The sequence below is a fragment of the Eleutherodactylus coqui genome, chromosome 1, assembly GCF_035609145.1.
Source record: "Eleutherodactylus coqui strain aEleCoq1 chromosome 1, aEleCoq1.hap1, whole genome shotgun sequence".
NCBI classification, from domain to species: domain Eukaryota; kingdom Metazoa; phylum Chordata; class Amphibia; order Anura; family Eleutherodactylidae; genus Eleutherodactylus; species Eleutherodactylus coqui.
Window position 1 is genome coordinate 82,756,610 of NC_089837.1, and position 26,884 is coordinate 82,783,493.

At 43.2% G+C, this 26,884-nt stretch overlaps 1 protein-coding gene across 1 annotated transcript in view; it reads left to right on the top strand.

Moving 5' to 3' along the window:
* The window catches only part of PXDN (peroxidasin), a 143,620-nt gene that overhangs the window by 43,506 nt on the left and 73,230 nt on the right, over positions 1-26,884 (top strand). The window contains exon 2 of the mRNA XM_066597760.1: positions 24,436-24,507. Within this exon, the coding sequence (XP_066453857.1) occupies positions 24,436-24,507 (72 nt within the window). The remainder of the gene's footprint in view (positions 1-24,435; positions 24,508-26,884) is intronic.

Consider the following 26,884-nt stretch of genomic DNA (forward strand, 5'->3'; position numbering starts at 1 on the left):
GATGTAAAACCACATTTCTCCTACAGGGGTCACTGCATCTTATTTAGGGCTCTTTCACACGAGCGCATTAACGGCAATGTTTTTATGGCCGACCGATGTACGCAACCATCTGAGGCATTGGTTTCCAATGCATTAGTTCACACAGGCGAATATACGGCGTGTTAAAATCGTCAGACCATCATAAATGGACCATATGTGACCAAAATGCGTCTGGCATGTATACGGTGGCTAAAAAGATAGCTCAGGAACTATCTTTTGCCCAATATATGGCGGCAGCTTCCATACACTCCTGTGGGAGCTGAGGGGAAAAAAGGGAGGGGGAGGCATTGTAGCAGCGTCCAATGCTGTGAAAAGCTTAAAGTTGGCTCTATATAGACATTGGAAGCATTCCGAGGATTTTTGCAGAGCGAGGGTTTTCCGGGATGCAACGTAGTTTTTTTCGCTAAAAACTTCGCTCTCAGTCGTGTGAGTAGTCAAGAAAATGCTGGCCACGATCGCGAACAAACAGCTGCTCATGCAATTCTACGGCGCGGCCTAGAGAACGCAGAAACGCATACACCCGTGTGGAAGAGCTCTTAGAGGGAATTTAGCTACCAGACTGCTGAGATGTCCTCGTTTATAGACATTTGTCCAATTAGGAACCCTTAAATACCTAAATTGTGCTTCTATCTAAAGGCCCATTTACACGGAGCGATGATTGCTCAAAAATCGCTAAAAGCGATTGTTTGTTTGAGCGATCAACGTTACATGTAAATGTGCAGCCATCGTGCACTTTTCGTGGACTGCTAGCTGATCGTTAAATTCAGGCCAACCTAAAAATTGTTATGCGGTATTAGCAGTTCTCCACGGGGAGTGTAGATGGCATTGCTTCCCGCTGGAGAACAAAGGATCTGAATGCAGATAAGAGCCGTCCGCCTATTAACTGCTTTCAGCTTAAACGCTTCATTTGCACGCTAACAGGCTATTAAGTAGCTGAGTAGCTACTTAATAGTTTATGCTAAATGATCGCTCAAAGCTGTCACTGTCATTTAAGGGATTTTTATTGATCATAGCTCCGTGTAAACGGGCCTTAAAGTTTATTTAATTTCTTTTTACTCTTCCTGGATGACTTCGTGTCTGTCATAGACAACTGCTAAAGATTGCCATTGTACAGACCCTATAGATTGTAGCCAGTCCCTTTTCAAGGACCCTGAATTGTATATAAATCATTGCCCTCCCTCCTCTTTTACTGCATTGTATCTTCGCTGTAGAACCAGATGACCATTACTATAGACTCCACCCAAAGGAATCCATTCTTCACTGTAGAAGTGAATGACCATTACTGTAGACTCCACCCAAAGGAATGTTTGAATCTGTCCGAATGAACATAGGACTGTGGAGAGACAAAGCAAAAGCATTTCAGGGAGTTGATAAGAGGTGTGGATACTCTAAATATTCTGTGCAGCCTCATTTCACCTGAAATTGGGCCAGTTTGCCAAATTCCAGCCTGTGGTCTCAAGAGGTTTTCCTTCTAATCCAATACCTTCACCATGATGTGGAGGAAAGTAGATTACTACTGCTGAGAATCCTTTTCAGTGGTTGCAACTTATTCATGCCCCCCCCCCCCCCCCACACTTGTTTTACTATGCCATTTGTGTCACCGCAAGGTAAATTACCGTCATCAAGTTCACCTGTGAAGACAGTCGTGAGAGACAATCAGTCTACCAAAAGTAAATTCAATATACAATGCAGTAAAAAGCGAAGGTTCACCACGTGACAACTAAAATAAGATCTCATTTGTATAGCGCCAACTATTCCGCAGCACTTGCAGGTAATTTATTTATTACTCCCCACCAAGCTGGGTACTCATTTTACCGACCTCTAAAGGCTGAGTCAACCTTGAGCTGGCTACCTGAACCAAGTTGGGATTGAACTCGTAACCTTCAGGTTGTGAGCGAGAGCTTAGGACTGCATTTCTGTTGCCTTAACACTCTGTGCCACCTGAGGTCCTAACCAGACACTTTCATACAACTTTTTGGTTTAGATTTTTCTCCTTTAATCGTGAGTGACTCCAGATTTTCAGTCGGCATAACTGAGATGTAACGTTTCTTCCGAGCTATAAAGACTTCATCTTCATAAATGTCAGCTAGCAGAGCAAACAGCATTAGCTTGCCGTTGACATCATCGTGTCAGTGCAGCGGGGTGATTATCCAGAGTCTCTTTGAGTGGATTTCATGCTCTGTTCCCTCTCATTGTGCTCACTATGCTGTTGGGTGTTTTGCATTTACTGCTATTCTGACCTTGAATAGGAATAAAGTAGACACGGTTACTGCAGTCTTGCTGGCATCTGCAGAACTTTTGTTCAGAAATTAGAAGAGGGCAGTGGTGTGGCTTTTGGCAACTTTTGGCAATTTTTTTTTCTCCTCAATGTTGGCAGCATGGTGCGGCTTCTCTGTGTAGTTTTAGGAAAGAATATTCTATAAGCTGTATGTATAAATGTGTATAGCACTTGATGGGTGTCTAACAAATTTTCTGGATTTTTGGACATCATAGTCCTCTATATATATATTTATATACTAAGATGTTTATCGGGACTTCTTAACATTTATTCTACTCAACCCTTTAAGGAATCGCCTTTTTTTCCCCCGTCTCCACACCCTCAAAAAATGTAAACATTTTTATATTTTTCCACTATGTAGCTGTCTCAGGCTGAATTCACATGGGCATATGCGGTTTTACTTTCGCCCGCCGGCGATGTAAAAACACATGAATGGGCGCACAAATCTAACGTTTCTGCGCCCGTGCAGACGGCATGGGCCCAGTGCATATACGCCAAGCCCGCAATGCCGTTTGGCAGGGGAAGACAATTTAGCTCTACTGAGCTGTCTCCACCTTCCCTCCCCCTCGCCGGCTTTCTGCAAGGAAAGGGGGTAGGATGGAGAGGGAGCTAGTGTGCTAAGCTACTGCCCGCTCCGCCCCTTGTTCGCAGCCAGCAACGGGAGGGGGCGGGAGCTTAGCAATTAACTCCGCCCCGTCTCACCCCTCCAATTCCAAACAGACAGCAAGGGGCGAAGAGGAGGAAGGAAGGTGGTGGGAGTTTAGCAGTCACACTGCTAAACTCCTTCCCATCTCCCTTCTCCGGCAGCTGTCATAGGCTCCCATAGGAGTCTATGCAGGCAGTGTAAAAGCGCCCCGCCGTAATGCGCTATCTTGGCTGGCCGGGCGCTTTTACTCTGCGGGAATATATGAACTGATGCATTGTAAACCACTGCATCAGAGGGGCAGCGTAAATCAACCAGTCGTGAAAAAAGTAAAAAGCCCATCAAAAATAACACACCTTCTCATTCTGTGGGGCAGTGCAATTATGATGGTACCAAATTTTATTTATCTTATTTTTTTTGGGGGGGGGGGGGGGCTGAACTACTTTTAAACATTTTGGAATGTCTTTTTTTAAAGAATTTCTGTTGCCATCTTCTGACCGCCATAACTTCATCTTTCCGTTGATGGAGTTTTGTGATGGCTCATTTTCTGTAGGACAAACTGTAGTTTCTACTGGTACCATTTTGGAATACAAACTACTTTAATAATTTTATCTTTTTCTTGAAGATGGTAAATGAGAAAAGCGCAATTCCGGTGTGTGTGTGTGTGTGTTTTTCCTATGATCACCATTTGGGAAAAATTACGGATTATTTTGATAGATCAGACCTTTATGGATGCAGTGATAGCAGATGTTATGTTTTTTGTGTTTTTTTTAAATTATTATAAATATGGGATTTATTTTTTTAATATCCTTGATTTTTTTTTTTTTTTTTTTTACAATTAACCTTTTTTCACCTTGTTTAGTTCCATAGGGATCTTTAACTTGTGACTGCTTATATCACATACTGCAATACTTGTATTACAGTATATGGTATTTCTGCCAGTATTGTATTAAAATAGCCACGGGCCTGTGTTACTAGGCAGAAATACACTGCAGCCCTAGGGGCCTTCAGAAAGCCCTGAGCTGCCATGAAAACCACTCGGTACCTCTCAATGTCATCATGGGGGCTGTTTGGGACTCCAAACTCTGAACGGAGTGTTTTAATGCTGCTGTCAGAATTTATAGCATTTAAAGGGTTAAGAGCCACAATGAGTGTAAACCGGATCATGGCTGTTGCATGCAGGTGTCAGCTGTCATAGACAGCCGACACCCACTGTGTATTGAGTGGGCTTGGCTCCCAGGCCTGCTCCATACAAGCCCTGCCACCGGATGCCCTTTAGCATCAAGGGGTTATGGTGTCCATACACTAGTCTAAAGTTGTTCAAAATGATGGTTGTAAACCAAACAGTCTTTCATCAACAGATGTTTTTAGCCAACTAATAAGACTATTTAAAATGTTACCCCTATAGTCACAAGTCCATGAAATCACATTCTATGAATGTTTCCAGAAAGACCGGGTATCCCTTGCCCAGTGTCATTGAACATGTGTGGCCACTTTGAACGACTAGCAACCAATATGGACTATAGGATATATAGATCAGACCGTCCACCAGACGGTCGTTGGTTCAGAAGTTTTGCACCTCTGTCTACTTCTGGCTGGCTCTGGCTAGCTTCAGTAATGTTCGCTTGATTTTGTATTCTGAAAAAAAAATTACTTTTTTTATGACTACTGCTTTCCCAATGGCGGGCTGTCACAGTATAGAAACATTGCAAGCATAGCTTGGCCTGTACATCCTCCCTCGCCGCACAGCCTCCTATAGATCTGCTGGTGGTTTTGCTATTTATATTTTATTATTGGCCACATGACAAAGTCACATTGTTGCTGTACAGAGCTGCAGTATGAAACCTAGAAATTCCAGAGGGAAGTACATGTTTTGGGGGTGAGCCACATATAGTCAGTCAGTGGAAACAGAAGAAATGTTAAGTTTTTAACCCTTTAGCCTCTAATAAGTGAACCAAACCAATTGAACCCAGTTTCTGGTCAAACTTTTATTCAGAGTGAACCCAAACCTCGGGTTATTCATCCCAGCCGAACCGACTAGACAGATGGTGCTGATGTTCTAGTGGCTCAGTGATTAGCACTCTTGCATTGCAACACTGGGGTCCTAGGTTCAAATCTGACCAAGGATAACTTTTGCACAGAGTTTATAAATGTGTGTGTATGTGTAAAATAAATATAAATTTAAAAAATTATATATATAAGTTTTTGTATACTTTGCATCAGTTGATGTTTTCTGTCCTCATTGGGGCAGCAGTTTGTAACCACTGAGCCAATGTGCTACTGCTTCCTTCGAAGGAAGAGTAGAAGATTATCTCCTCCTCTGGAGAAAAGAAGCATTATGGCTCAATGGTTAGCACTGGAAGGACCACCACCATGCTATACACTGATTTTAGGGGTATTGGTAAAATTCCAGTTCAGCTCAAACTAATTTGGATTAAACCTAACTTTTTGGCGAACCGTCCGAACCGAATTTTTCGAAATCAAGCTCAAAACTACTAATGATTAAGCAATTGTTCTTGCTTCTTCATTTTCTCGTTCCAAGTGCCATAGTTTGTTTTCGTTGACCTAACCACCTCTTTTTCAAGAAGGAGCTCCCGGATGCCACCATTTTGGGTACATATAACTTAATGATTACCTTTTGTTAAAGGGGTTTTCTGAGTTGGTAAATTTAATCCTACTGCAGTAGACCAAAAAAATATTCCCATCCTGTCCTCTCCTGGGTCCCTGGATGTCCAGTGTTATAGTTCCATTCTCTGTGCAAAGTCTGTTTTGACAGACTGGGCTTATGTTATTTTTGGCTGTAGGCAGCAAGATTGTATTTTTCAAAATGGGTTGTAGTTTTTTAGTATTTATTGGTATTCATTTTGGCGTATGTATGGCTTCTTGATTTCTTATTCCATTTTTGGGAAGGTGGATAGACCATGACCAGCAATTTGTTTTCATGGCGTTCGATGCAGGGCTTAGTTACTTAAATATTAATCATTTTATAGTTTAGCTTGTTAAAAATCTGGAAATGGCAATTTTTGCATATTTTATATATTTAATCCACATTAATTCTCCCCTACAAAATACTTTTTTAAAGTAGGCTGTCATTATATCGACTTACTCCGGTTTGCGTGATGGGCTAATTTGGTGGTTCCGTTAAAGGCAAATGTATCAGAATAAGGCACTTCTGTGACTATTGTTAAAAGGCATATTGATGGCTGCTAAGGAGTTAACAGAGAATAATTTTAAAAATTATTTCTAAGATTTGCCACTTGTGGCACTGACGTAATATTCTGAAAAAAGGTTTTCAACCTCTCAGAATTTAATCAATTTTCAATACTATTCAAAAGGCTATTGCACTTTATTATCAACGTGTTTTTAGAAATTAAGACTTTGTTATACGAGTTTTCTGGTTTTCATTAAAAATTTTGATTGTTTAATTTTATCCGCTTGTATTGTTTACTAAGGCACTGTAGACTGGAGGACTGAAATCTTACCAAATTCTGTAAGGGCTAATGCCCACGGCCGTATTTCTGCCGCGTAAAACGCGGCTGAAATCCGCGGCTTTTTCCCACAGCTATTAGGTTCTAATGAACCTAATAGCTTAATGTTCACGCTGCAGAATTCCACCACGGAATTCCGCAGCGTGAAAAAAATTGCGACATGCTCTAATTGCCGCGGAATAAACATGCGCCTGGCTTTTATTGTAGTCAATGGAAGCCGGCCATCATGCTGTACTTCCGCTGTGAGTATGACGGAAGTATTGTGTGATTATGCATCACTGCCCACCGCAGGCCGCGTCATGCGCTGTACTGCTCATGCGCGCTAGCTTGCCAGACGGGACGCACACGGCGGATCCGGAGAGGTGAGTATGGACTCTTTGGGGGTCGACCGTGACGGATTCCGCTGTCGGAGTTCGTCATGGCTGTGGGCATGAGGCCTATGTCAGAGTAACCTAACAGCTTCTCCCTAGCCTGCTTCCCTGCTGTGAACATGCATTCACTGATTTTCACTGAGGTATTACAGAGGGATGTATGACCATGCCTGGGAACGGTGGTGGAGATCAGTAAGACAAAGGAGGGAAAGCTACTATCACAGAGGACTGTAATTCACTGCAGATGAATTCTCTGCTTTTATCAGCTTTATAGCTGTGTAGTATTGAGTGGGTGTGGTTATGCTACACAGCCTTTTGAAAAAAGAGGGGAGGGGAGCTGAGCTTGTGAGTATTCTTGAAAGACCAGTAAATTAGTGCAGGGAGCACCCCCAACTCAAAAGTTGAATATATGAGAACCTGCATACCAATATAAGGGTTCTCTAAATGCAGTAGAGGGAGAACGCAATACAAAGAAAACAGATTTGTGTATTATGTATTTTCTTCAGGGAATTAGTAATATGCGTGCATTAATTTTTCATACACAGAAGCCTTTAAGATAAGCCAACAGTATATAATTGGTGAGAATCTAACTCCCCTGGACCACCCATCAATCAGCAAAACAAAGTCACAGCATTGTCCATATGAATGTAGCTGGTACTGCATTGCAGCCCCAGTTCACTTGACTGGAACTGCGGTGAAGGAACCATTAACTGATGCTGTCCCTTTTCATACATTAGCCTATCTCAAAGATGAACAGCCTATGTACTGTACTGGGAAAATCCTTTGTAGGCACAAAGGACAATTAATCTACTTTAGATGAGGATAATGCAGCACAGGCAGCGCAGTCCTGTACCATCTGTAATTCATAGTATAAATTCTATAATTATAATGTAGATTATAAATTGAAAGCAAATGCTTTGTGGTTATGGTTACCATGATGTTTCGTTGTAAACATTTGACATGAAATATCCTGCAGCAGCTTGGAACCACTTTTCCAAATTTTTTAGATAATTTTTCTTAAAGAGATTTTTCAAGGCTCATATCAAAGTTCAAATAGTGGCTAATTTGCCTTGCATGTGCTAATGAATCTGACCATTACCTTCTTTCAAATTTTGTCAGCCTCCTACCTTCTCCCATTGTGTCTGCCACCCACCGTTCTTGCATACAAACAGCGCTTCTGCTTAGATCAGTTCAGCCATGGGATTCCTATAATACCTATAAACCTTGACCCTAAATATTGCAAGCAGAGCTTTCGGTGCACATTTTAGGCATCTAATGTGGGTGCTCTGTTTCACTTCAAGTTTGCTTGAACTGCTCAAGCGCTTGCTGGACAGTGTCACTTCTGGCTCCACCCCAAAAAACTGTGTCGTCAATCACATGGATGGGAGCGGAAGAGGAAGGAGGTATTATTGTATCTTGTCACCACCAGCAGAATGGGTGGAGAGCTACTGATGGGCTGTATCCACCCAGTGCACGCCCACACGCTGCTGATTGGCTGTTGTTTCAGTGTTAGGGATTACATTAGTAGCTGTTAATGCTTCAATGTCAGAGGCGGCTTCATAAACATGGAAGCCTTTACAGCTAATATAATATAACCCCAACACTGAAACGACCCCTCACCCTAACCCCCCCATGCCAGGCACAGTCACCCAGCGCTGTCTCTGTTCCCCTTACAACCTCCCTCCCTCCCTGCCTCCATCAGCCACTGCCACCAAGCGCTGTGCTGCCGCCGCAGCCTTCTGCGCAGCTTCCCTGTCCCCATCCCTACCTCCCCCACTCTCACCCAGCCCTGTGCTGCTGCCGATTCCCCCATTCATGCTGGGTCCCTGCTCTCCTGCAGTCTTCTGCACAGCCTCCCTGTCCCCCTCCCTCACTCAGTCAGTCACTGTCGAGCAGCGCTCTGCTGCTGCCGACGCTGCTCCCCCATGTCTGCCACTGCTGCCCAGTGCAGGGAGGCTGGCGGGGAAGCCGCTCTGCCACTGCCCAGTCCAGGGAGAAGAAGGCGCTGTGCCGCTGGGGAAGCCGCTGGAGCGCAGGAGTGCTGGGTAAGCCACTCTTAGTGACTGCCAGGACCTGAGAGGGGGGGGGGGGGAGTGGCCTGCCTGTCAAGCAGACAGTATGTTGTCACCACCCACACTTCCAGTGGTGGCAAGATTCAAGAATACCGAGGAAGGAAGCTACCGTATGGTTGTGATGTCGGCAGGTTCTGTTAAAATCCAAAACCAATGCACAGAGGCGTAACTTGAAGCTTCTGGGCCACAATGCAAAACCTGTAACAGAGCCCCCAACTATAGTACTTAGGCTTACTATATGGAGAAGATAGGTCTTATGGGCCCCCTAAGGGTCCCGAGCCCAGGAGCAACTGCATCCCCTATAGTTACACCCCTGCCAATGCATGTTCTCACCACCTGCCAAAGAAGGGCATTCGGCAATTAATTATACATTATAAAAAATCATGTACCCATTATATTGGAGCGATTGAAAATAAGTGGGAACTGTCTTAGAAACCCCCTTTTAAAGAGTCTTCACTATGAAGGCCAGATGGAAACAAGCAATTAGGTGCAATATCTAGGATATATCTCTCGCCCTCCGTGGTGCAGATGTATGGTGGTATACACTACTGAGACCAGATCATTCCCTAAATGGCATTCTGATATTAGTGATGCCCCTGGGCGGAGTACAGCCTTACCCCATTGCAGGATGCTGACACGGCTCTTTTTTTATACTATGTAGCAAGTGCAAAAATTACAGATATGATGCAAAACAATGTTTAATGGCTGAACATTCTGGTGTGGTGGAACATACTTCAAATGAAAAGTATTTTTAATTAATAGCATGCTTTTTCCAAGATCAAGTAGAGGAAATTATGGAATCTCCAACAAAAAAAAATCCCAATCAGTAGTTGGTTGTTATTTGGGCTTTTCGGACTGCTTGGATTCTTCTACGCATAGTTAGCCATAAACTATATTGTACACCATGTTGGTTCCAGCGTTCTCAAATAGGGTAATTCCATTAGTCTTCAAGTTGGCATGAAACCCGGCTGACCGTATGACTTGATAAGCCTTTTTTGAAGAAAAGCTTTAGCATGCTGCTCTATGGCAAAGATGCATTATCATCCTCACATGTTACTTCTACATCAGCTTGGGCTTGTTGAACTACTCTTTGGTGTGCTAGAGGTACCAAAGTCTGGATTTCAAAGATTATATTACCAAATATTGGCAAATATAGCCAAAAAATGCCTTGATTGATCAAGGGAAGTGACCATATTTTAGTTATGGGAGACCATTTTTAGACATGGCATTCTTCTTTGATCCAAGCTTTTAGTCTTTTGTTGTCCCAGACTATTGTACCTACTAGCAGTGTCATTTGCAAATCTGTCTGCTCATAATCTTTAATGCTTGTGGTAGAAAATTACCCCTCAGACAGAGCCAGTGCGATAAGCACATGAGTGTGATACAATATCTCCATGTCTTAACCCTCTGCCCTCCTTTCCCTAATAGATTTTTGCTATAAGATAAAAGTGGTACAATTAAGTTTCTGGTTCATAGTTGATACTGTGTTTCCCTGAAAATAAGACTGTTTTATAATCATTTTTGCCCCAAAAGAGGTGCTAGGTCTTATTTTTGGGGGTGTCTTATACTTACCTAGCAGGGTCGGTCCAGGTCCCTCCCGCTGCTCCGATGCGCTTCTTGCAGTCCTCAGCTGCCCACAGAAGATCACTTCCTGGTTACGGGATTCATAAATTCCGCCTCCAGGAAGTGATGGCTCTGATTGGCTGAGCAGCACTCAAGAACCAATCAATGCAGTGTTTGATGAACCAATCACAGGTATTGGGTTGTGCAAGCAGGATTTATTGATTGGCTGAGCTGCGGCATGGATTGGCCAATTCATAAATCCTGCCTCCACAATGCAATAGCGTCGGAGCTCTGCAGAACAACGGGAGGGAACTGAACCAAGCCTGCAAGGTAATGTATTCTTTTTTTTTTTTTTTTTTTTTTTTTTAATGTAATGCAGCTAGGGCTTATTTTTGAGGTAAGACTTATATTTCAAGCATCTCCGAAAATCCAGAAAAATCATGGTAGGTCTTACTTCCATGGTAGGTCTTACTTCCATGGTAGGTCTTACTTCCATGGTAGGTCTTACTTCCATGGTAGGTCTTACTTCCATGGTAGGTCTTACTTCCATGGTAGGTCTTACTTCCATGGTAGGTCTTCTTTCTTGGGAAACAGGGTATCTAGTACTCGGGTGACGCACTGCATTAACCTGGCAACTATTTTCTTTTCTTTTGTAAGAAGGAACATTAGTCTCATTAATATTCAACAACGCATTGCATGCTACTTCATATAAGTGATAGAAAGCATTTTTGCCAGAGAAAACTCTTCACATCGGCGTGAAAACGCACGTCGGCGAGCACAATATTGGGCCGAGTTTCTCGGCTCGAGATCACGTTCGCTAAAGAGTTAAAATCCACTGTGAAAATATGCAGCATACATCAACATGCTGTAGATTTAAAATGCTCAATGCAGGTCAGTATATGCTGAAGATTTTTTCCGCAGCGGGGGGCGGAGTCTCCTGAATTCTCCTCCACATTGCCTGTTCTTTAATATGCTGTGTATTTACTGTATGCAAATCCCCATAGGAAAATACACAGTATATACACTACGCAGGCACATACCCTAAAAGCATATCCGTATATAAGATGCTCTCTTGTGTGTACTGCTGCATCGCTGTGTAAAAACATTCAGATGTTTGGGGAATATTTTGAAAATCTTCAACTTTGGTGAGATTTATACCATATTTTCAAATGTATCGATTGCTACAAAAAAGGGGATATATGCATTTTTTTTTTTTTTTATGGTAGCATGTATATATGCATCTTTTCTAAAAGAGCCAAACCTAAGTCTGGTTCTGGTCTATGTAATAAGCTCCGTTCTGCTACTGTATTTATGTAACTTTGTTCTGTTATTGTGTCTATGTAAGAAGCTCAGTTCTGGTACCATATGTATGAAGTAAGCTCATTTTCGGTTATCGTAGTTATACAGTAAGCTTGGCACTGATATCATATCTGAGTAGTAAGCCCAGTTCTGTTACCATATTTGAATAGTACTCTTGGTTCTATTGCTGCAACGGACGACAAGCGGAAAGAGGCCTGTATTCCCTGAGCAATTTCTAAAATATGACTGAGGAGCTGTGTCGCGGTGGCAATGAGTGCAGCACGCTCTTTGTAATCTTGTGCACCGTTGAAGGTATACAACAGGATCTGGACGACTAATGGAATTAGGTAAGCGCAACGCCAGTGCCTGGATTAAGAGTGCTTGGTAGTGAAATAAGACTAACACATGTATGTAGGTAAATGACAGGCACACCATTTACTTTCAGGCTTGTGGTTGTCTGCATTATTCTTCTGCTCCAGAAATTGCATATACAACTTGGATATATACTGTTTAACACTTTATACACAGATAAAAAAAACTTGAAGGGGGCAGCACCTGAGCTAAGGAAGAGCTATATGGAAAGAACTGACAGGAAAATACCCTTTTTAAACTCCACTAACAGTTTTACCATTCTTGAAACACTGTGCTCAGGTGTTCTTTAGTACTCACAAACTTTCATGAAGATTTTTTTACTTGTCTGAAGATTTTCGGCTGCATTGCTGTCCGGTAGAAAGCAGGGCTGGCTTGAACGGACATCAGGTTTGGGCAAACTACCAGTTTCTGAGCGTCCATTGGGGTGATTTATGGGCTTCTGCTTACAGGGTTGCTTAGAAGTTTACTTAACGAGTCTCTAATTACAGCAGGACAGAGGAGGAGAAGAAACTAAGTCTTTACATGGCTGTTAGTTTCCTCCGGTTCCATCTTGGATCCTCTCTCACCCCTCCGACTGAATGGCTCACTGCCTCACTCCATACTCCCTCCATACTGCCCTCTAACACTGTTTTCTCAAAAACAACTGCGCAATAGAAACTAAGCAGGGGACCTGTCAACGACGGTACCTTAACTCTTTGTACTTTTTGAGACTTTTTGTAGCACAACTTTTTAAGTTTAATGATCAGGCTATGACTGCAGTCCTGGGAATACTGTGAGCTGTATGCAAGTAAGTGAACTCCGGTGAACTGAAGCTGTATGTACAAAGTCTCTATGTAGCCCCAGCCTGGATGGTACATCGAGGTGCCATTCAGTAGCTGTAGTTGCCGCCAGATCCGCTTTGACTAGTACCCATACTGATTTCCTAATGTAGAAGGGAGCTGACCTGATGTGCTGCCTTATACTGGGATGTTGGAGCACTAGATCTGTTAGTTGGTATAGACTACTTAGCCATTAAATATTACTGTGGGAAAAAAAATGGAAGAATGACTAGCCGCCTGCAGACTATACTAATGATGTAAAATAACAGAGCTCGAGCGCGCAAGAATGGAATCCATGGAATTTCTGAGTTCAGAAAAGTGATCAATTCTTAAGACTGATTGCAACATTTAGACTAAACAGTCTTAATCATTGGAAAAAGGCAAAATCCGCCGCCTACCATCAGCATATTTGTTAGGCGTCTGTAATATACCATTAGCATAATTATATCCTTTAGAGGGTTCACAGCAAGATGACGTGACATAAATCACAAGCGCTGTTTTTGTTTACAGGCATCATCATTCAGATGATCGTTAGAAGACAGATTAAAAAGTGTCCCCCTGCTGAGCACCCAGCAATCTGCTCTATACTCATGAGGCCTGGCAGAGTGTTCAGTTTCCCTGAAGCGCCCCCGTAGGCAGATTCACGCATTACATAGCACCCCTTCAAGTCATTAAGTTATCTTTCTAATATATGACAAGGAGGATGGAGCAATGACTTGAACTGTGGCAAATAAGACCCCCTGTTCATGGGGTCAGAGGGGGGCCCATGGATTGGTGAAAACTGGAAAAAAATGCCTCATCTTCGATATGCCCCTTTTAATTTTGCCGTATGGAGGTGTGCATTAATTTTTAGGCCTGGTGCCTATGGGCTCATGTCCCCAACCGTGTTTTCACTGCTTATTATGCATGCGTTGCACAGCTGTATTAAATGCGGTGAATAGAGTCAATGAAAGTCAATTGACTTTCATTGATCCATGCACATGTGTATTGTAGAGACTGCATATCGATATGCATGAGAAATAGATCGCAGCATGCTCTATTTCTCTGTGTACCACGCAGCAGGAGCCCTTTACATTGGTATAAGCAGTGTATGAAATGCTGTCCATACGCAATACATTGCGTATGGGTAGCGTTTTCATATGCAACTCCCACTATGAAACAGAATGGGGTATTAAAAAACAAAATCCCATTGCACGTGTGTGTGTGTGTGTGTGTGTGCCAGCAGAGTCTGTGTCTACAGAAATCGGTACAACGCTGCGTGAGCCCTTAGTTTTGCTGTATTATGCGTAGATTTTCTTTTTGGTCTTTTATTTCATTAAAATAGAAAAAAAGCCTAATTGGGTCAGTTCCAGATTGTGTGGATTTTGCATCTCAGATGTGTAGAAATCTACTGTACAGTACAGGGGAATGGGGTTTCCACACCCTTCTCCACATGAACCAGATGATTTACACATGGAAACAGAAGCATGCCGGAAGTTGTTTTTGTTTTTTTTTTTTATCGCAGCATGCTCATTTTCTTGTAGAAATGTCAGATTTCACCCTTACATTGCAAAAAATTTTGTATCCAGGTCTAGGCACCTCCATTTAAAAAAAGTAATTGACAAACTTGGAATAAGTTTGCAAAAAAGAAGGCTGAGAGGAGACTGAAGCCAAGTGAATCTTTCACATCCCCCCCCCCCACCCCCATTCCACAGTGCCTGAACGGTTGGGAACATAGGCATAAAGTCAGGGGTCGCAATGGCAATTGGGCACCTACGCTGAGGGGGCCCAGAGGCCGCCCTCCGCCATATACAGATGCACATTCAGTGCATTACCGGCTGGTTGCACTGTTGGCCACACTGATCATGCGGCGGGCAATGCGACCAGCCTGAAAGAAAGGCGAAGAGGAGGAGGAGGAGGGAGGCAGACACACAGTACGGAGTGGAGTGGAACAGGATGATGTCATCGCTCCTGCTGACAGCGTACAGCAGCCACGTCTGCCTGCCCTGCTGCTCTCCTCACACAGAGAAGTGGGGCATCTATCTGATCTATCACCATTAGGTTATAAAGTCTGAAAATGTGTTCTGCAACCCTTTTAAATAGGTATGCAAGATAAAACTACGAATGAAAATTTGTACTATTTTGCAAAGTATATTTCTCAATAATTTACAGTGTGGGTTACAGTAAGATAAGACGAAGCAACGATAAAGGAATCACACATTTTTCTGCTCTTCCTGACTATAAACTCTGTAATCTGGAACCCATTTATAGCCAACAGGTTGCAAACAGTAGGGAAATAATTTACTACATACTACAGTAAGTATATTAGTGATTTGCATCTGTTTGTTTTATTAATCTGAAGTAAATATCTGTATATATTTGGTCTTTTTATAGCTGTAGATCTAAAACCTGGGTTAGGATGAGTCAGGAATATTCACTCTCCCAAGATGGCACAGGCCATGTTTAACTTTGTTTGGAGCCAAGTGTCTCATAAATTCTCAACCATGAAAACTTTAAAACCCTTTTAAGAGCTGTTTGCTGTTCTTTCTAAACAAGGTCTCTTCACATACCGGTCAGCCTCCCAGTGCTCTGGTGCTTCTAAGCTCTTCACATACCACGAAGTTTATATATACTAGAAAAGGGCGGACAAGTGCGGCCTACTCGGAAAGGATTGCATTACTTAATCTGTGGAAGATCACTGTTTTTTGTGTAGGTGGCCAACATACTTTTCTGTTTTTGATTTAAAGCTAAATTAGGAGAAGTTGGGATCCTTTTCTTCTCATTTTTCACGATGCACAAATTCCACCAAAACTAAACCTTTAAAAATGTAATGTGTATTAAATTAAATTGGCACAAATGTGCTGGAAGAGAATGGAGCCCTAGAAGAAAGTTTTTTTTTTTTTGTTTTTCTTTTGTGTGTATTTTTGTGAAAATTTACATGGGTGAAATTTTAGGCTGTAAATGAAACTCCCAGTGCGGTTTATTCATTGCACATACAATTGCTTTCTGTAATTGTTCTTCTTGGTCTTTTTAGATCCCTTTTGAAGAATAAAACGTGTCCTGCGAAAAACAAGCCCACATACAGCCTTGTTGAGGGACAAATAAAAAAATATTATGAATTGTGGAATACGGGAACACTAAAACAAATGATTTTTGCAGAAGTATTTTTATTGTTCAAAAGTAGTAAAACATGAAAAAATAAATATATGAAGCTGGTATCGCCGCAATCCTAATAACCTGTAGAATAAAGTTATCATGTTATGTATACAAAACTGTGAAAACTTGAAATGCACACAAAAGTTGCTTTTTATCCCCCCCCCCCCCCCTTCACACACACACACACACACACACACACACACACACACACACACACACACACACACACACACACACACACACACACACACACACACACACATTCTTCCTCATCCCGCTCTGATATGTCCTTAAGTATCAGTGCCCAAAACTGTACACAATACTCCATGTGTAGTTTGACCAGTGACTTGTAAAGAGGAAGAACAATGTTCTCGCCATATTCTCATTTTATAAACAATCCTTTTATGCAGCACAGTATGAAATGCTCTGGAAAAGTCCAGCTGCACAAGATGCAATGACTTTCCTCAGTCCAGTCTAGAACTTACTTCCTCATAGAAGCTGATCAGGTTAGTTTGACAGGTGCGATCTCTCATAAACCCATGCTATTATGGACTTATACAGCTATTTTACTTGAGTTATTCCAGGATAGCATGTTTTCGAAACCCTTCAAACATTTTACCCACAACAGAAGTAAGACTTACCGGCCTGTAGTTTCTAGGTTCACTTTTTGAATATTTGCACCACATTGGTGATGCGCCAATCCAGTAGAATAGACCCCATCGCTATAGAGTCCATTAAATATAAGAAACAAGAGTCTGTCTACCACATTACTTAAAGGGGTTGTCTCGCGAAAGCAAGTGGGGTTAAGTACTTCTGTATGGCCATATTAATGCACTTTGTAATATACATCGTGCATTAAATATGAGCCATACAGAAGTTATTCACTTACCTGCTCCGTTGCTGGCGTCCCCGTCTCCATGGCTCCGTCTAATTTCGGTGTCTTCTCGCTTTTTTAGACGCGCTTGCGCAGAAGGGTCTTCTCCCTTCGGCGCAGCGGCGTTTTGGCTCCGCCCCCTTGTACGCGTCATCGCATGGCTCCGCCCCCATCACTTGTGCAGATTCCAGCCAATCAGGAGGCTGGAATCGGCACATGTGACGGGGGCGGAGCTACGCGATGACGCGTGCAAGGGGGCGGGGCCAAAACGCCGCTGCTGCCGAGCTGAGCCGAAGGGAGAAGACCCATCTGCGCAAGTGCGTCTAAAAAAGCAAGAGGACACCGAAATTAGACGGAGCCATGGAGACGGGGACGCCAGCAACGGAGCAGGTAAGTGAATAACTTCTGTATGGCTCATATTTAATGCACGATGTATATTACAAACTGCATTAATATGGCCATACAGAAGTACTTAACCCCACTTGCTTTCACGAGACAACCTCTTTAATTCCCTTAGATCCCACTGCTGTATGTTATACATACCTGGTGATTTGTCCATTTTAACTTTTTAAGGTGGGTCTGGACTTCTTCCTGGGTTTAAACTGGGGACATTTTGGGAGGAGTTTATTACTCTACATCTGAACTGACTTTTTACTTACCTCTGTGGATACACTGGAGAAAATATTTTATATATTTGCTTTCTCCTCATCGCTCTCTACAATTTTTCCTACATTATTTATTAAAGGGCCAACACTTTAAGTATTCATCTTCTTACAATTTATATAATTGAAGAACAGTTTAGGATTAGTTCATTGAGTCCCTCTGTCTTCACTTTTGCTGCTTTTTACCTAATGTATATTTGTTTTCCTTTTTATAGATTGTTGGTGCTTCTTCACTGCCTTCTTGTTTTAGTTTAAATGCTTTCTTTTTGTTTCTTGCCCCTTTTACATCTTTATTGAGCCACATTGGTTTCCTCCTATTCTTGATCCTTTTTATTCTGGTAAGGTATGAGTCGCTCACAGTAGAGCCTCCCTCACACAGGCGTTTGCAGAAAAGCAGCGTTTTTCAATGCTGCGTTTACTGCGTTTTCAGCAGCGTTGTCATGCAGTTTTGACCAATGTTTTAACTGCATTTCAGCACAGCTGAAAACGCAGCCAATGATGCTGAAACAAAAAATACTCACCAAGCTGGCACTGAACAGGTCCCTGCCGGCTGGAGCTCCCGGCACTTATCACCGACCGAGGATCTTTTGCTAGTAATGGGGTTTGAAGACCCCGCCTCCAGAAAGAGATTGCTCTGATTGTTCTCACAGCCAGCACTGGATGCACCAATCACAGCCATTCATTGGCTGTGATTGGTGCATCCAGCACTGGCTCTGATTGGCTGAGCCGGTGCTCCTGAACAAATCAGAGCAATCTCTTGCTGGGAGACAGTGATTTTAGTTACATCACTAGCAATAAATGCTTTGTCGACTTGACAAGTGGCCGGTAGCCTTCCCGGAGCTCCGGAGTGCAGCGGCGGGGACCCTGTTGGTGCCTGCTAGGTGAGCATTCCCTTTTTTTTTTTTTCAAGGTAGTGCAGCTAGCGCTTGCATTTAGCGCTGCCAAAAACATGGTACCAAGTTGTGCCACGTTTTCAGCAGCGCTGAAACCACTGCCCATTCATTTCAATGGGCGATGCAGGGCTGAAAACGGCCAAAAAAAGAACATGCATTGCTGTCAAAGTGTAGCGTTGAAGACTGTGTTTTGACGCTTGTGTGGACTGTGTTTTGACGCTTGTGTGAACAGCCCTATTAAAATGAATGAGAGCATTGTACAGTGTTTAGCGCAGCGCTGAAAAGGCAGCTCTAAATGCCATGCAAAAACGTGTGTGAGCAGGGCCTTAGGTTGGTTTCACACCGGAGTTTGGAGTCCTTTTTTAAAACTGATCAGTTTTCATCTGAATGTGGACTGATTACAAACTGAGGGCTCAGTCACACGGGCGGTTTTTCGCGCGATTAGCGGATCGCATAACGGATGCGCATCCGCAAATCGCGTGACTGAGGCCGACGATTCGCTGAAAAATCTGCACCTAGCAGCGTTTTCAGCGAAAGGGCCGAGCACTGCCCACTGTCCTCTGCCACAGCTTAAAATATAAGCCCTTCCCTGAAAAGCATCCTTAAAACGTGTAAAAAAAAAAAAAAAAGGATACTCGCCTTTTTGCTGCAGCCTGAGTTCAGCCGCGTCCGGCCGGCAGTTCTCCTGAACTGCTGTCTAGTATTCAGCATTTAAAATCCCCGCCTGCGGAATGGGCTGCCTCTGATTGGTCACAGCCCTCAGCCAATCAGAGGCAGCTCTCACTCACCCATTCATGAATGGGTGAGTGAGTGCTGCCTCTGATTGGCTGAGCGCAGGATCCAATCAGAGGCAGCTCTCAGCTATTGAATGAGAGCTGCCTCTGATTGGCAGTGGAGAACAATCTTTAGTATATGTTCTCAATGGGGTCGGCGCTGCTGCCGCCGGCCCCATTGAACGCATATACAAGCACCGATTTGCGCCGAACGCAGTTACATGCGTTCTGCGAATCGGTGTGTCATATAATTATCGGCACATCTGCATCAAAAACGGACATGTGATCGATCCCATTGCTATGCATTGGGTCTATATCTCTGCAGATCGCAAGCGCGTCTGCAGATCGGACCAAAAAACGTCCGTGTGACCGAGGCCTGAACCAGAACTGATGCATGCATGAAATAGCTTTTTGGGGGTAGAGTAGCAGATTACTGGATATGCAGGTCATAGAATCCTAGATCGTAGAATGGTTGGAAGGGACCTCCAGGGTCATCGGGTCCAACCCCCTGCTCAGTGCAGGATTACTAAATCATCCCAGACAAATATTTGTCCAGCCATTGTTTGAACACTTCTATTGAAGGAGAACTCACCACCTCCTGTGGTAACCTGTTCCACTCATTGATCACCCCTCACTGTCCAATATCTAATTTGTGTCTCCTGCGGCGCGTGCCAGTAGGGAGGGCTCTGCGTGCTGCCTCTGGCACGCGTGCCATAGGTTTGCCACCACTGGTCTAGGTGCTCTCCCTAAGTAGAAAAGATAGACATTTTTGGGGACACTAATAATGACGTAGGAAACCTCATTATTTAATTTATTTGTATTTGCTTTTTCCTATCCCTCCTGGAGGGCTCTTATAAACAGAGGTATTACCAACCTTCTAGATCTATGATGAAAAGCTGTTCTACTTTTTTTTATTCTTCTTTTTGTGCTGGGGCAGAATGCTTTTCTGTCTCCTCTTACAGGGTTATGTTTGCATCTGCAGAGTCCTTTTCAGGGGCCCTCTTCCCCCACTGTGGCTGTATGTATAGCAGCTAAAGGTCTAATTTATGGACATGAGCGCTGTAGATTAGGAGTTTGCAGAATAACCTTCTGGAGGTAGAATACTACTCAGGTTTCCTCTATAGCTTCAGCAAAGAAGTGTGAATGATCCGCCGCAGCTGGCAGCTTATTAGTTGCTTGTCATTCCATTCACCGCCGGACACATTTGTGCAGGTGTTCTTGCAGGTGTTTCGAGAATTCTTTTCTTTGTTTTTATACATGAAGAAGAGATGTTCAATTATTTCCAGGTTTTACCACTGCAAAAGCTGGAGCAGATTACGGCTCTTGAAGAATAATCTTTGTATAGCGCCAACTTATTCCGCAGCGCTTTGTATGCAAGGCACAGAGAACGCTTTATAAAATATAACTGAATTCTAAATGTTTATATCATTTGTTTCTGGAAAATGATTAGAAAAGTCTTGGTTCCTATAAACAAATGTCTGTTTTTATGTCCTTTCACACTCCAGCACTATTCTTGGTATACAGAATTGTGTCTTCAGCATTGTACATCTTGTTTGCCTTTTAATACATATAGGGTTTGTATATATCCTAAGGGGTTGTTCAAGATTAGAGAACCATGGCGACATCCTTCCAGAAACGATGCCACATCTGTCCATCAGATCTGCCTGCTATAGCACCTCTGCTTCAGTGAAGTGAATAGAGCAGATCTGCAATGTAAGACTCAACCAATAGACAGGTGTGGCAGGATGAAGGCAACCATATTTCTCTAATCTTGGACTGCCCCTTTTAAAGTGACACAACGGTTTTGGGACACAATTCTATCCCGGGACAGGAGAGGAAGGGAGTATATGACCTGCAGTTGTTTTTCTGCCCCCCCCCCCCCCCACTCACCTGATCTGCCAGTTCTGAGCCAAGATTTAAGCTTCCAAGATGGTTGCAGCAATTTTCTAACCACCTAGTGCGCATGGTGTACTTCACTTTGATTGTCTAGTGCTGATCATGTGAACAGCTTTTGCTCAATTGGAGCAAGTACAGTGCATTGGTAGTCTGCCTGCTCCCATGCACAGTGGGGACTCGGTCTGAAGATCGCATTGGCCATTTTGGGTAGCCAAATACAGAACCCGCAACTGGAAGATAGGAGGGACGGCAGAGAAGAACTTCAGATATTGAGATTCTGTCCCAGGCCAGAATCCTGTCCCAAAACCAGAGGGTTGCTTTAATTTTCTTAGGCCACATTCACATGCAGGTTTTCCACATCAACGTACATTATTACATGTGAATGTGGTGTTAGATACATTTACTCTAACTCCCATACATGAGTACAGAGACTTTTCCCTTCCAATTCTATCCCCTCTCAAGTGGCCAAATCCCACTGAATGAGAGTCAAGGCATTCACACAATCTCAATTCGTGTGAAGCCCCCATCCATGAGACGTTAAAAGGGTTGAGAGTCTGTAGAAATGCCATCAATGTCTGAAATGAGAAAAACCCTTTTCCTACAAGACTACCCATTGAATAAAGCCTCAGGTTGTCATAAAATGTCATATTTGGTCACTTCAAGGTGTAAATATTACTGGGAAGAGAGAAATGGGAACCTGACTGATAATAAGGCAGTGGGATTCATTATAAAACCAATGAAATGGCAAATGTTATATATTATTGGGATCTTTTTAAATGAAATCTGAGGCTGGTAGAAGTATAGACCTGCAACATGTCTTCTCCTTCTAATCCCTTGTAACTCTGCCTCACTGTTATCTGGGCATGTCTCTTAAAGGCAGCACATGCCAAGTTGGGCTTTCACCATTTTAATGTGGGGTGACAAGCTCCGCCAGGATGTGGTGTCAAGAAATGTTGCAATGTTCACAAACCAAACAATAGGATGTGGGAGCACCTGGACCTCCTGTCCCAAGTGGTTAAGATTGTAGTGCCTTTATAGAGCTCTAGACTGGTATTTTAAACGCCAGTCTTAGTAGAATTTCGCTTGGGGCACAGTGTGCCTCTTCGTGTGCTAGTCGCATACCGGCACCCCCATTCACCTACACAGGTCTTATTTGGCATGCATTTCTTGCCTTAATTCACTGTGGTAAATTATACATCTGTCAGTCCGGGGCATCCACACCCTATTCTGACAATCTTCTCCCACTTTTCAGGAAAGTGGCATGGCTGGCACAGAGGGGGAAAAAAGGCGGCTAAATCTTTGTGCAGGTGGGCCTTGCATAGAATTTTGCAACTTTTCTACACCGGTATTTTGACATGAACCCTTTTTAAATGTCTTTTGCTATAAGGTCTTATATATGTCTATGTGCATCTTCCCAAGTCGCTGACACTACTTAAGTGATTTTTTACATCTGTTCCGTCAGAGGAGCAGCAAGATGGAAAAAATGATTTAGTTCTACTTCTCATTAACTTTAAAGGGATTTTCTGAGCTTTCGCTCTGCTCTATTCTATCCCGTCTGCTTTTCTTTTTATTTGTTTGTACTGAAAAAGTGCTTTTTTTTCTGGACTCTTTTCATTTCTAGTCAATAGGTGACAGAGCTGAATACAGAGGTTTCTGTTTGGTTCAGTTTTTGTTACCTGTTTAATGAATCCGTTTTTAAAATGGCATGTGTAACTGTGGGCGCAGGGTTGGCTGGACTGATGGAATGGCCTGCAGAGGGTGCAGGACCCTTTTGGAGCAGGGTCCTACCTGAGTCCGTCTCACCTGGAGGCACAGTTGCGATGTACCACGAGCTCCTCTGCCACACTGTTCCACATCTTTACGCTGAAAGAACTTTTATTGCAAACAGCAATGAAAATAGAAAATATCCGGAGTAAAGGCTTACTCAGATGAGCGTATTTAGCCTGCGTACTACTCGCATATTTTTTATGCGCACAGTACGCAGCAAATACGCATGTAACTTGTGTATTTACTGCACATTTTATGCACCAGACGATCATAATGGTGCATAAAGCAGGACATGCTGCATTTTTCTTCATGTGAGTAATACGTGTACATACACAGCACTGTGTATTATGCAGGCAAAATTTGCTTGAGTGAGTGATCCCTAATTCTGGGCATTTGTTTCTTGATTAAACCGATGCAACGACACCTCAGCAGGTCTTTCTCACTGCAAATATAACAGCTCAGTCAGTCTCTGATGCAGCGTAGCCTTTTAGCAGCAGCCCAGGATCTCTCAGGCAGTGAAAAGGGTAAATCCTGACTAGGAGGGAGCAGAACGCTTCTAAAAGAACCAATGGGTTCCTATAGAAGCATTGATATGCGTGGAATTTGAAGGGCAAAACAGTGCACATGCCAAGTTGGGCTTTCACCCAGAGCATAGGTGTGTTTTGCAGGAATTTCCATTGACTCCTATGCGTGCAGGAATTAATGGAAACTCCTGCGCAGGGAATAGATTCCCCGCTGCTTTTGTCCAGGGGCACCTTTTTAAATGTCCCGCTGTTAACCCCTTAGTCCCGCAGGGATGAGGGGTCTCCCAGAGGATTCTGTTAATCCCCGCAAGGAGTCCCCCATCATTGAACACTGTGACCGCACTTTGCCGTAATATATTCATTCTATACTGTTCCAGAAATGCCTTTTTGTTCTTGCTTAGCGAGGGCAAAAATCCTTCTTCCCATCTTTGAGGTCTCTTGTCGTGTTAAGGTATCGGCCTGAAGTTCCTTGTAAGATACAACTGATTACTTCGCCTCCTTTGCCTTTTCCCATCATTACAACTTCCTGATAGTCTCTGTTACACATCCGGAGGGCAGCTTTCGCAGTGAGTCCTTTCAGCCTATGCCACATGTGTGAATGCTTGTGTAGAGCTGAAATCAAATGCAGAAATATAATTCTCTTGTCCAGACTTGGTGTAAAATAATATTAAACGTCCTGGAAAGTTTCAGATGAGAGGAGCCAACATAAATTCCTCGACACACCACAGCATGTGTTCATTAGCAGTGTCTAAGAATGGATGGCGTTCTACAGCATTGCTGTTTTAGCTATGATGGTCGTTTGGGAGAGTCACATGCTTGTTCTGCAAACCAATTCTATGTTCTGCTTCTTGGGAAGACATATGCTGTTTTTTGATCCTCTATTGTGTGTTATTGTCTAAAAATATGATACTTTTTCAAGTTTAGACTCTTCCTATACATATGCTTATGTGCTTTGTTTTGTTTTGCAGGGATTTGCGGTTCAACAGGATAAAGGATATCCATCCGGGTGCATTTAGACATCTAAAGAATCTTAACACCTTGTAAGCACTATATTCATTTACTATATTGTATATATTACTGCATGCTATTTTGTTTCACGGTTCTCTCTTCATATTATTTAAAGGGTCTCTCTGGCACCTTAACATTGCGGAAATAATCAGTAGAAAAAGTGAAATCGGCTCACCCACAGCGGACACGATCCTGGAATCTAAGTAGTATAGTGCAGGGAAGGAAGCCGCCTCAGCCACGGATGGATCCAATTCCAGAACACAAGATTTCTTCCAGCACTCGTATGAAGTTAAAAGCAAAACTTTTATTATAGCATTCTTAAAAAAACATTCTCATAGAAGTAGATGGGTGTTTTTTTTTTAACTTCATATGCGTGCTGAAAGAAATCTTGTGTTTTGGACTTTAGCATTGCCTATATTTAGGACAGGTCACCCATGTTTGATCAATGAATGTCAGAACTTTTAGACCATCGTGATCATTATAACTAAGGGGGTATTTATTAAATCGAGTGAATTGCTGTAATAGGGACAGTTGCCTGTACGGGTCAAGCTGGTGCTCTAGGTGCTCTCCTTAAGGAGACGATACCCCTCCTGACCCATGTCAAAAGCCTCTCATTAGCCAATCCAGCTGATGAGGGGCAAAAGCCCCAAAACAGATGTCTGTGTATGGTTTTCTGGCTTGGTTTTCAATTCTTAGCCATTGTTCTAAAGACCTGGATAAAGGCTCTGCCAATGATTTGCAGGAATGCTGCCATCCAATAGGTGTCGCTGCAGAGGTATTGTTCCATCTTCCTTATTTGTGTAAACTTTGAAGAGCATTATGCCTGTTCTTTGAGATCGTCATGGGAATCGCGGAGCTCAGCTAAGCAATCAGCATTTGCCCTTTTTAAAAGTGGTTTTACACTTATAAAAAGTTTATTTTTAGAAAGTTCCTTCAACAAAGATATAGGAGTACCCGGAAACAAATGTTCAGTTTCCTTGCAGAGCCATCACTGTTCCCATTGAGCTGTCTCTGCAGTGTATGGATTTGGTGAGTGCTCTAGAGCAAGAGAAGCTGTTCTCTGCTCTGGAAAAGAGATGTGGATTCTGAATAGAGAACTGCTTCCTCGATTTCAGAATTCACTAAAATGATGATTAAAAAGGGGGATTTCTAACCCAGACAAGCCATTTAAAGAGGCCCAGCTAGTTATCTTAAATCAGTTGTTTTAATAACTATTTAAGTAATTGCAGAGCATCTTAGAACTCTGTATTGTGTCATCTCTGTTGTTCTTTTTAGATGTTTATGAATACATTGAGTGTCGGGTGTTTCCAGTTGGGGGTGTCCCTACACAGTCTGACATTATCCAATCATTGCTGACGTATCAGATTGTGTAGGGACACACCTTTTACAAGAGGAATGATAACACCCGGATGTCACAATATTCATAAATATTCAGGAGGAATAACAGAGGGCAGAGACTTGGCTAGGTTTTCCTGCATCTGAGGCAAAGCTTGTTTGGTGCCCCCCTCGTCTTGGTGGTCTCTATTAACAGTAGTGGCACTCTTCCTGTGGCCTCAAGTAGCAGTATTGGCGCTCCCATTGTAGCCACCAGTAGAAATAACATCCCACCCCCTCTCCCTCTGCCCGCATATTTGGTATTTCAGCCGCACTTAAGCAGCGCTGCTGATTAGAGCCATCTGATTGGCTCTTCGGCACCACGTGACTACACAGCGTGCACGCGGATTGCCTTCAGCAGCCGTGCACTACACACTACACTTAAGCAGCACGGGGTTAGGGTTAGGTTTAGGGTTACCTAAACCCTAAACCCCAACCCTAAACCCTAACCCCGTGCTGCTTAAGTGTAGTGTGTAGTGCACGGCTGCTGAAGGCAATCCGCGTGCACGCTGTGTAGTCACGTGGTGCCGAAGAGGCAATCAGGTGGCTCTAATCAGCAGTGCTGCTTAAGTGCGGCTGAAATGCCAAATATGCCCTCTGCTCTTTGCTACTTCCTGTCTGCAATGAGGATTACATTTAATGATGCTCTCACACAACTCCTGGTCTCACTCATTGTGCTGCCAGGCTGGCACTGGGTGCATCTTCAGTCCTTCTTCGGTCATCGGTTTTCTGGCTTCTCCTTTTTCTGAGGTGCTATTGATAGCTGAAGAGGACGGAAGATGCACCCAGTGCCGAACTGGTAGTGGTGGTGAGAGAGGTCAGGATCTGTGTGAGAGCATCATTAATGTAATTCACAGTGTGTAAGACAGTAATAGGGATGAGGAGGAGGAGGATGAGTGAGTATCACTGCAGCTGAGCTGGGTAATGTGGTGAGGTACCGCTGTCCCCACCTGCCACACGGGATGCATCTGTCCGGTAGTTGCTACTTAGAGGCGCTGTGTGTATTCAGCTTAATCAGCTAACTTCTAACTGGGT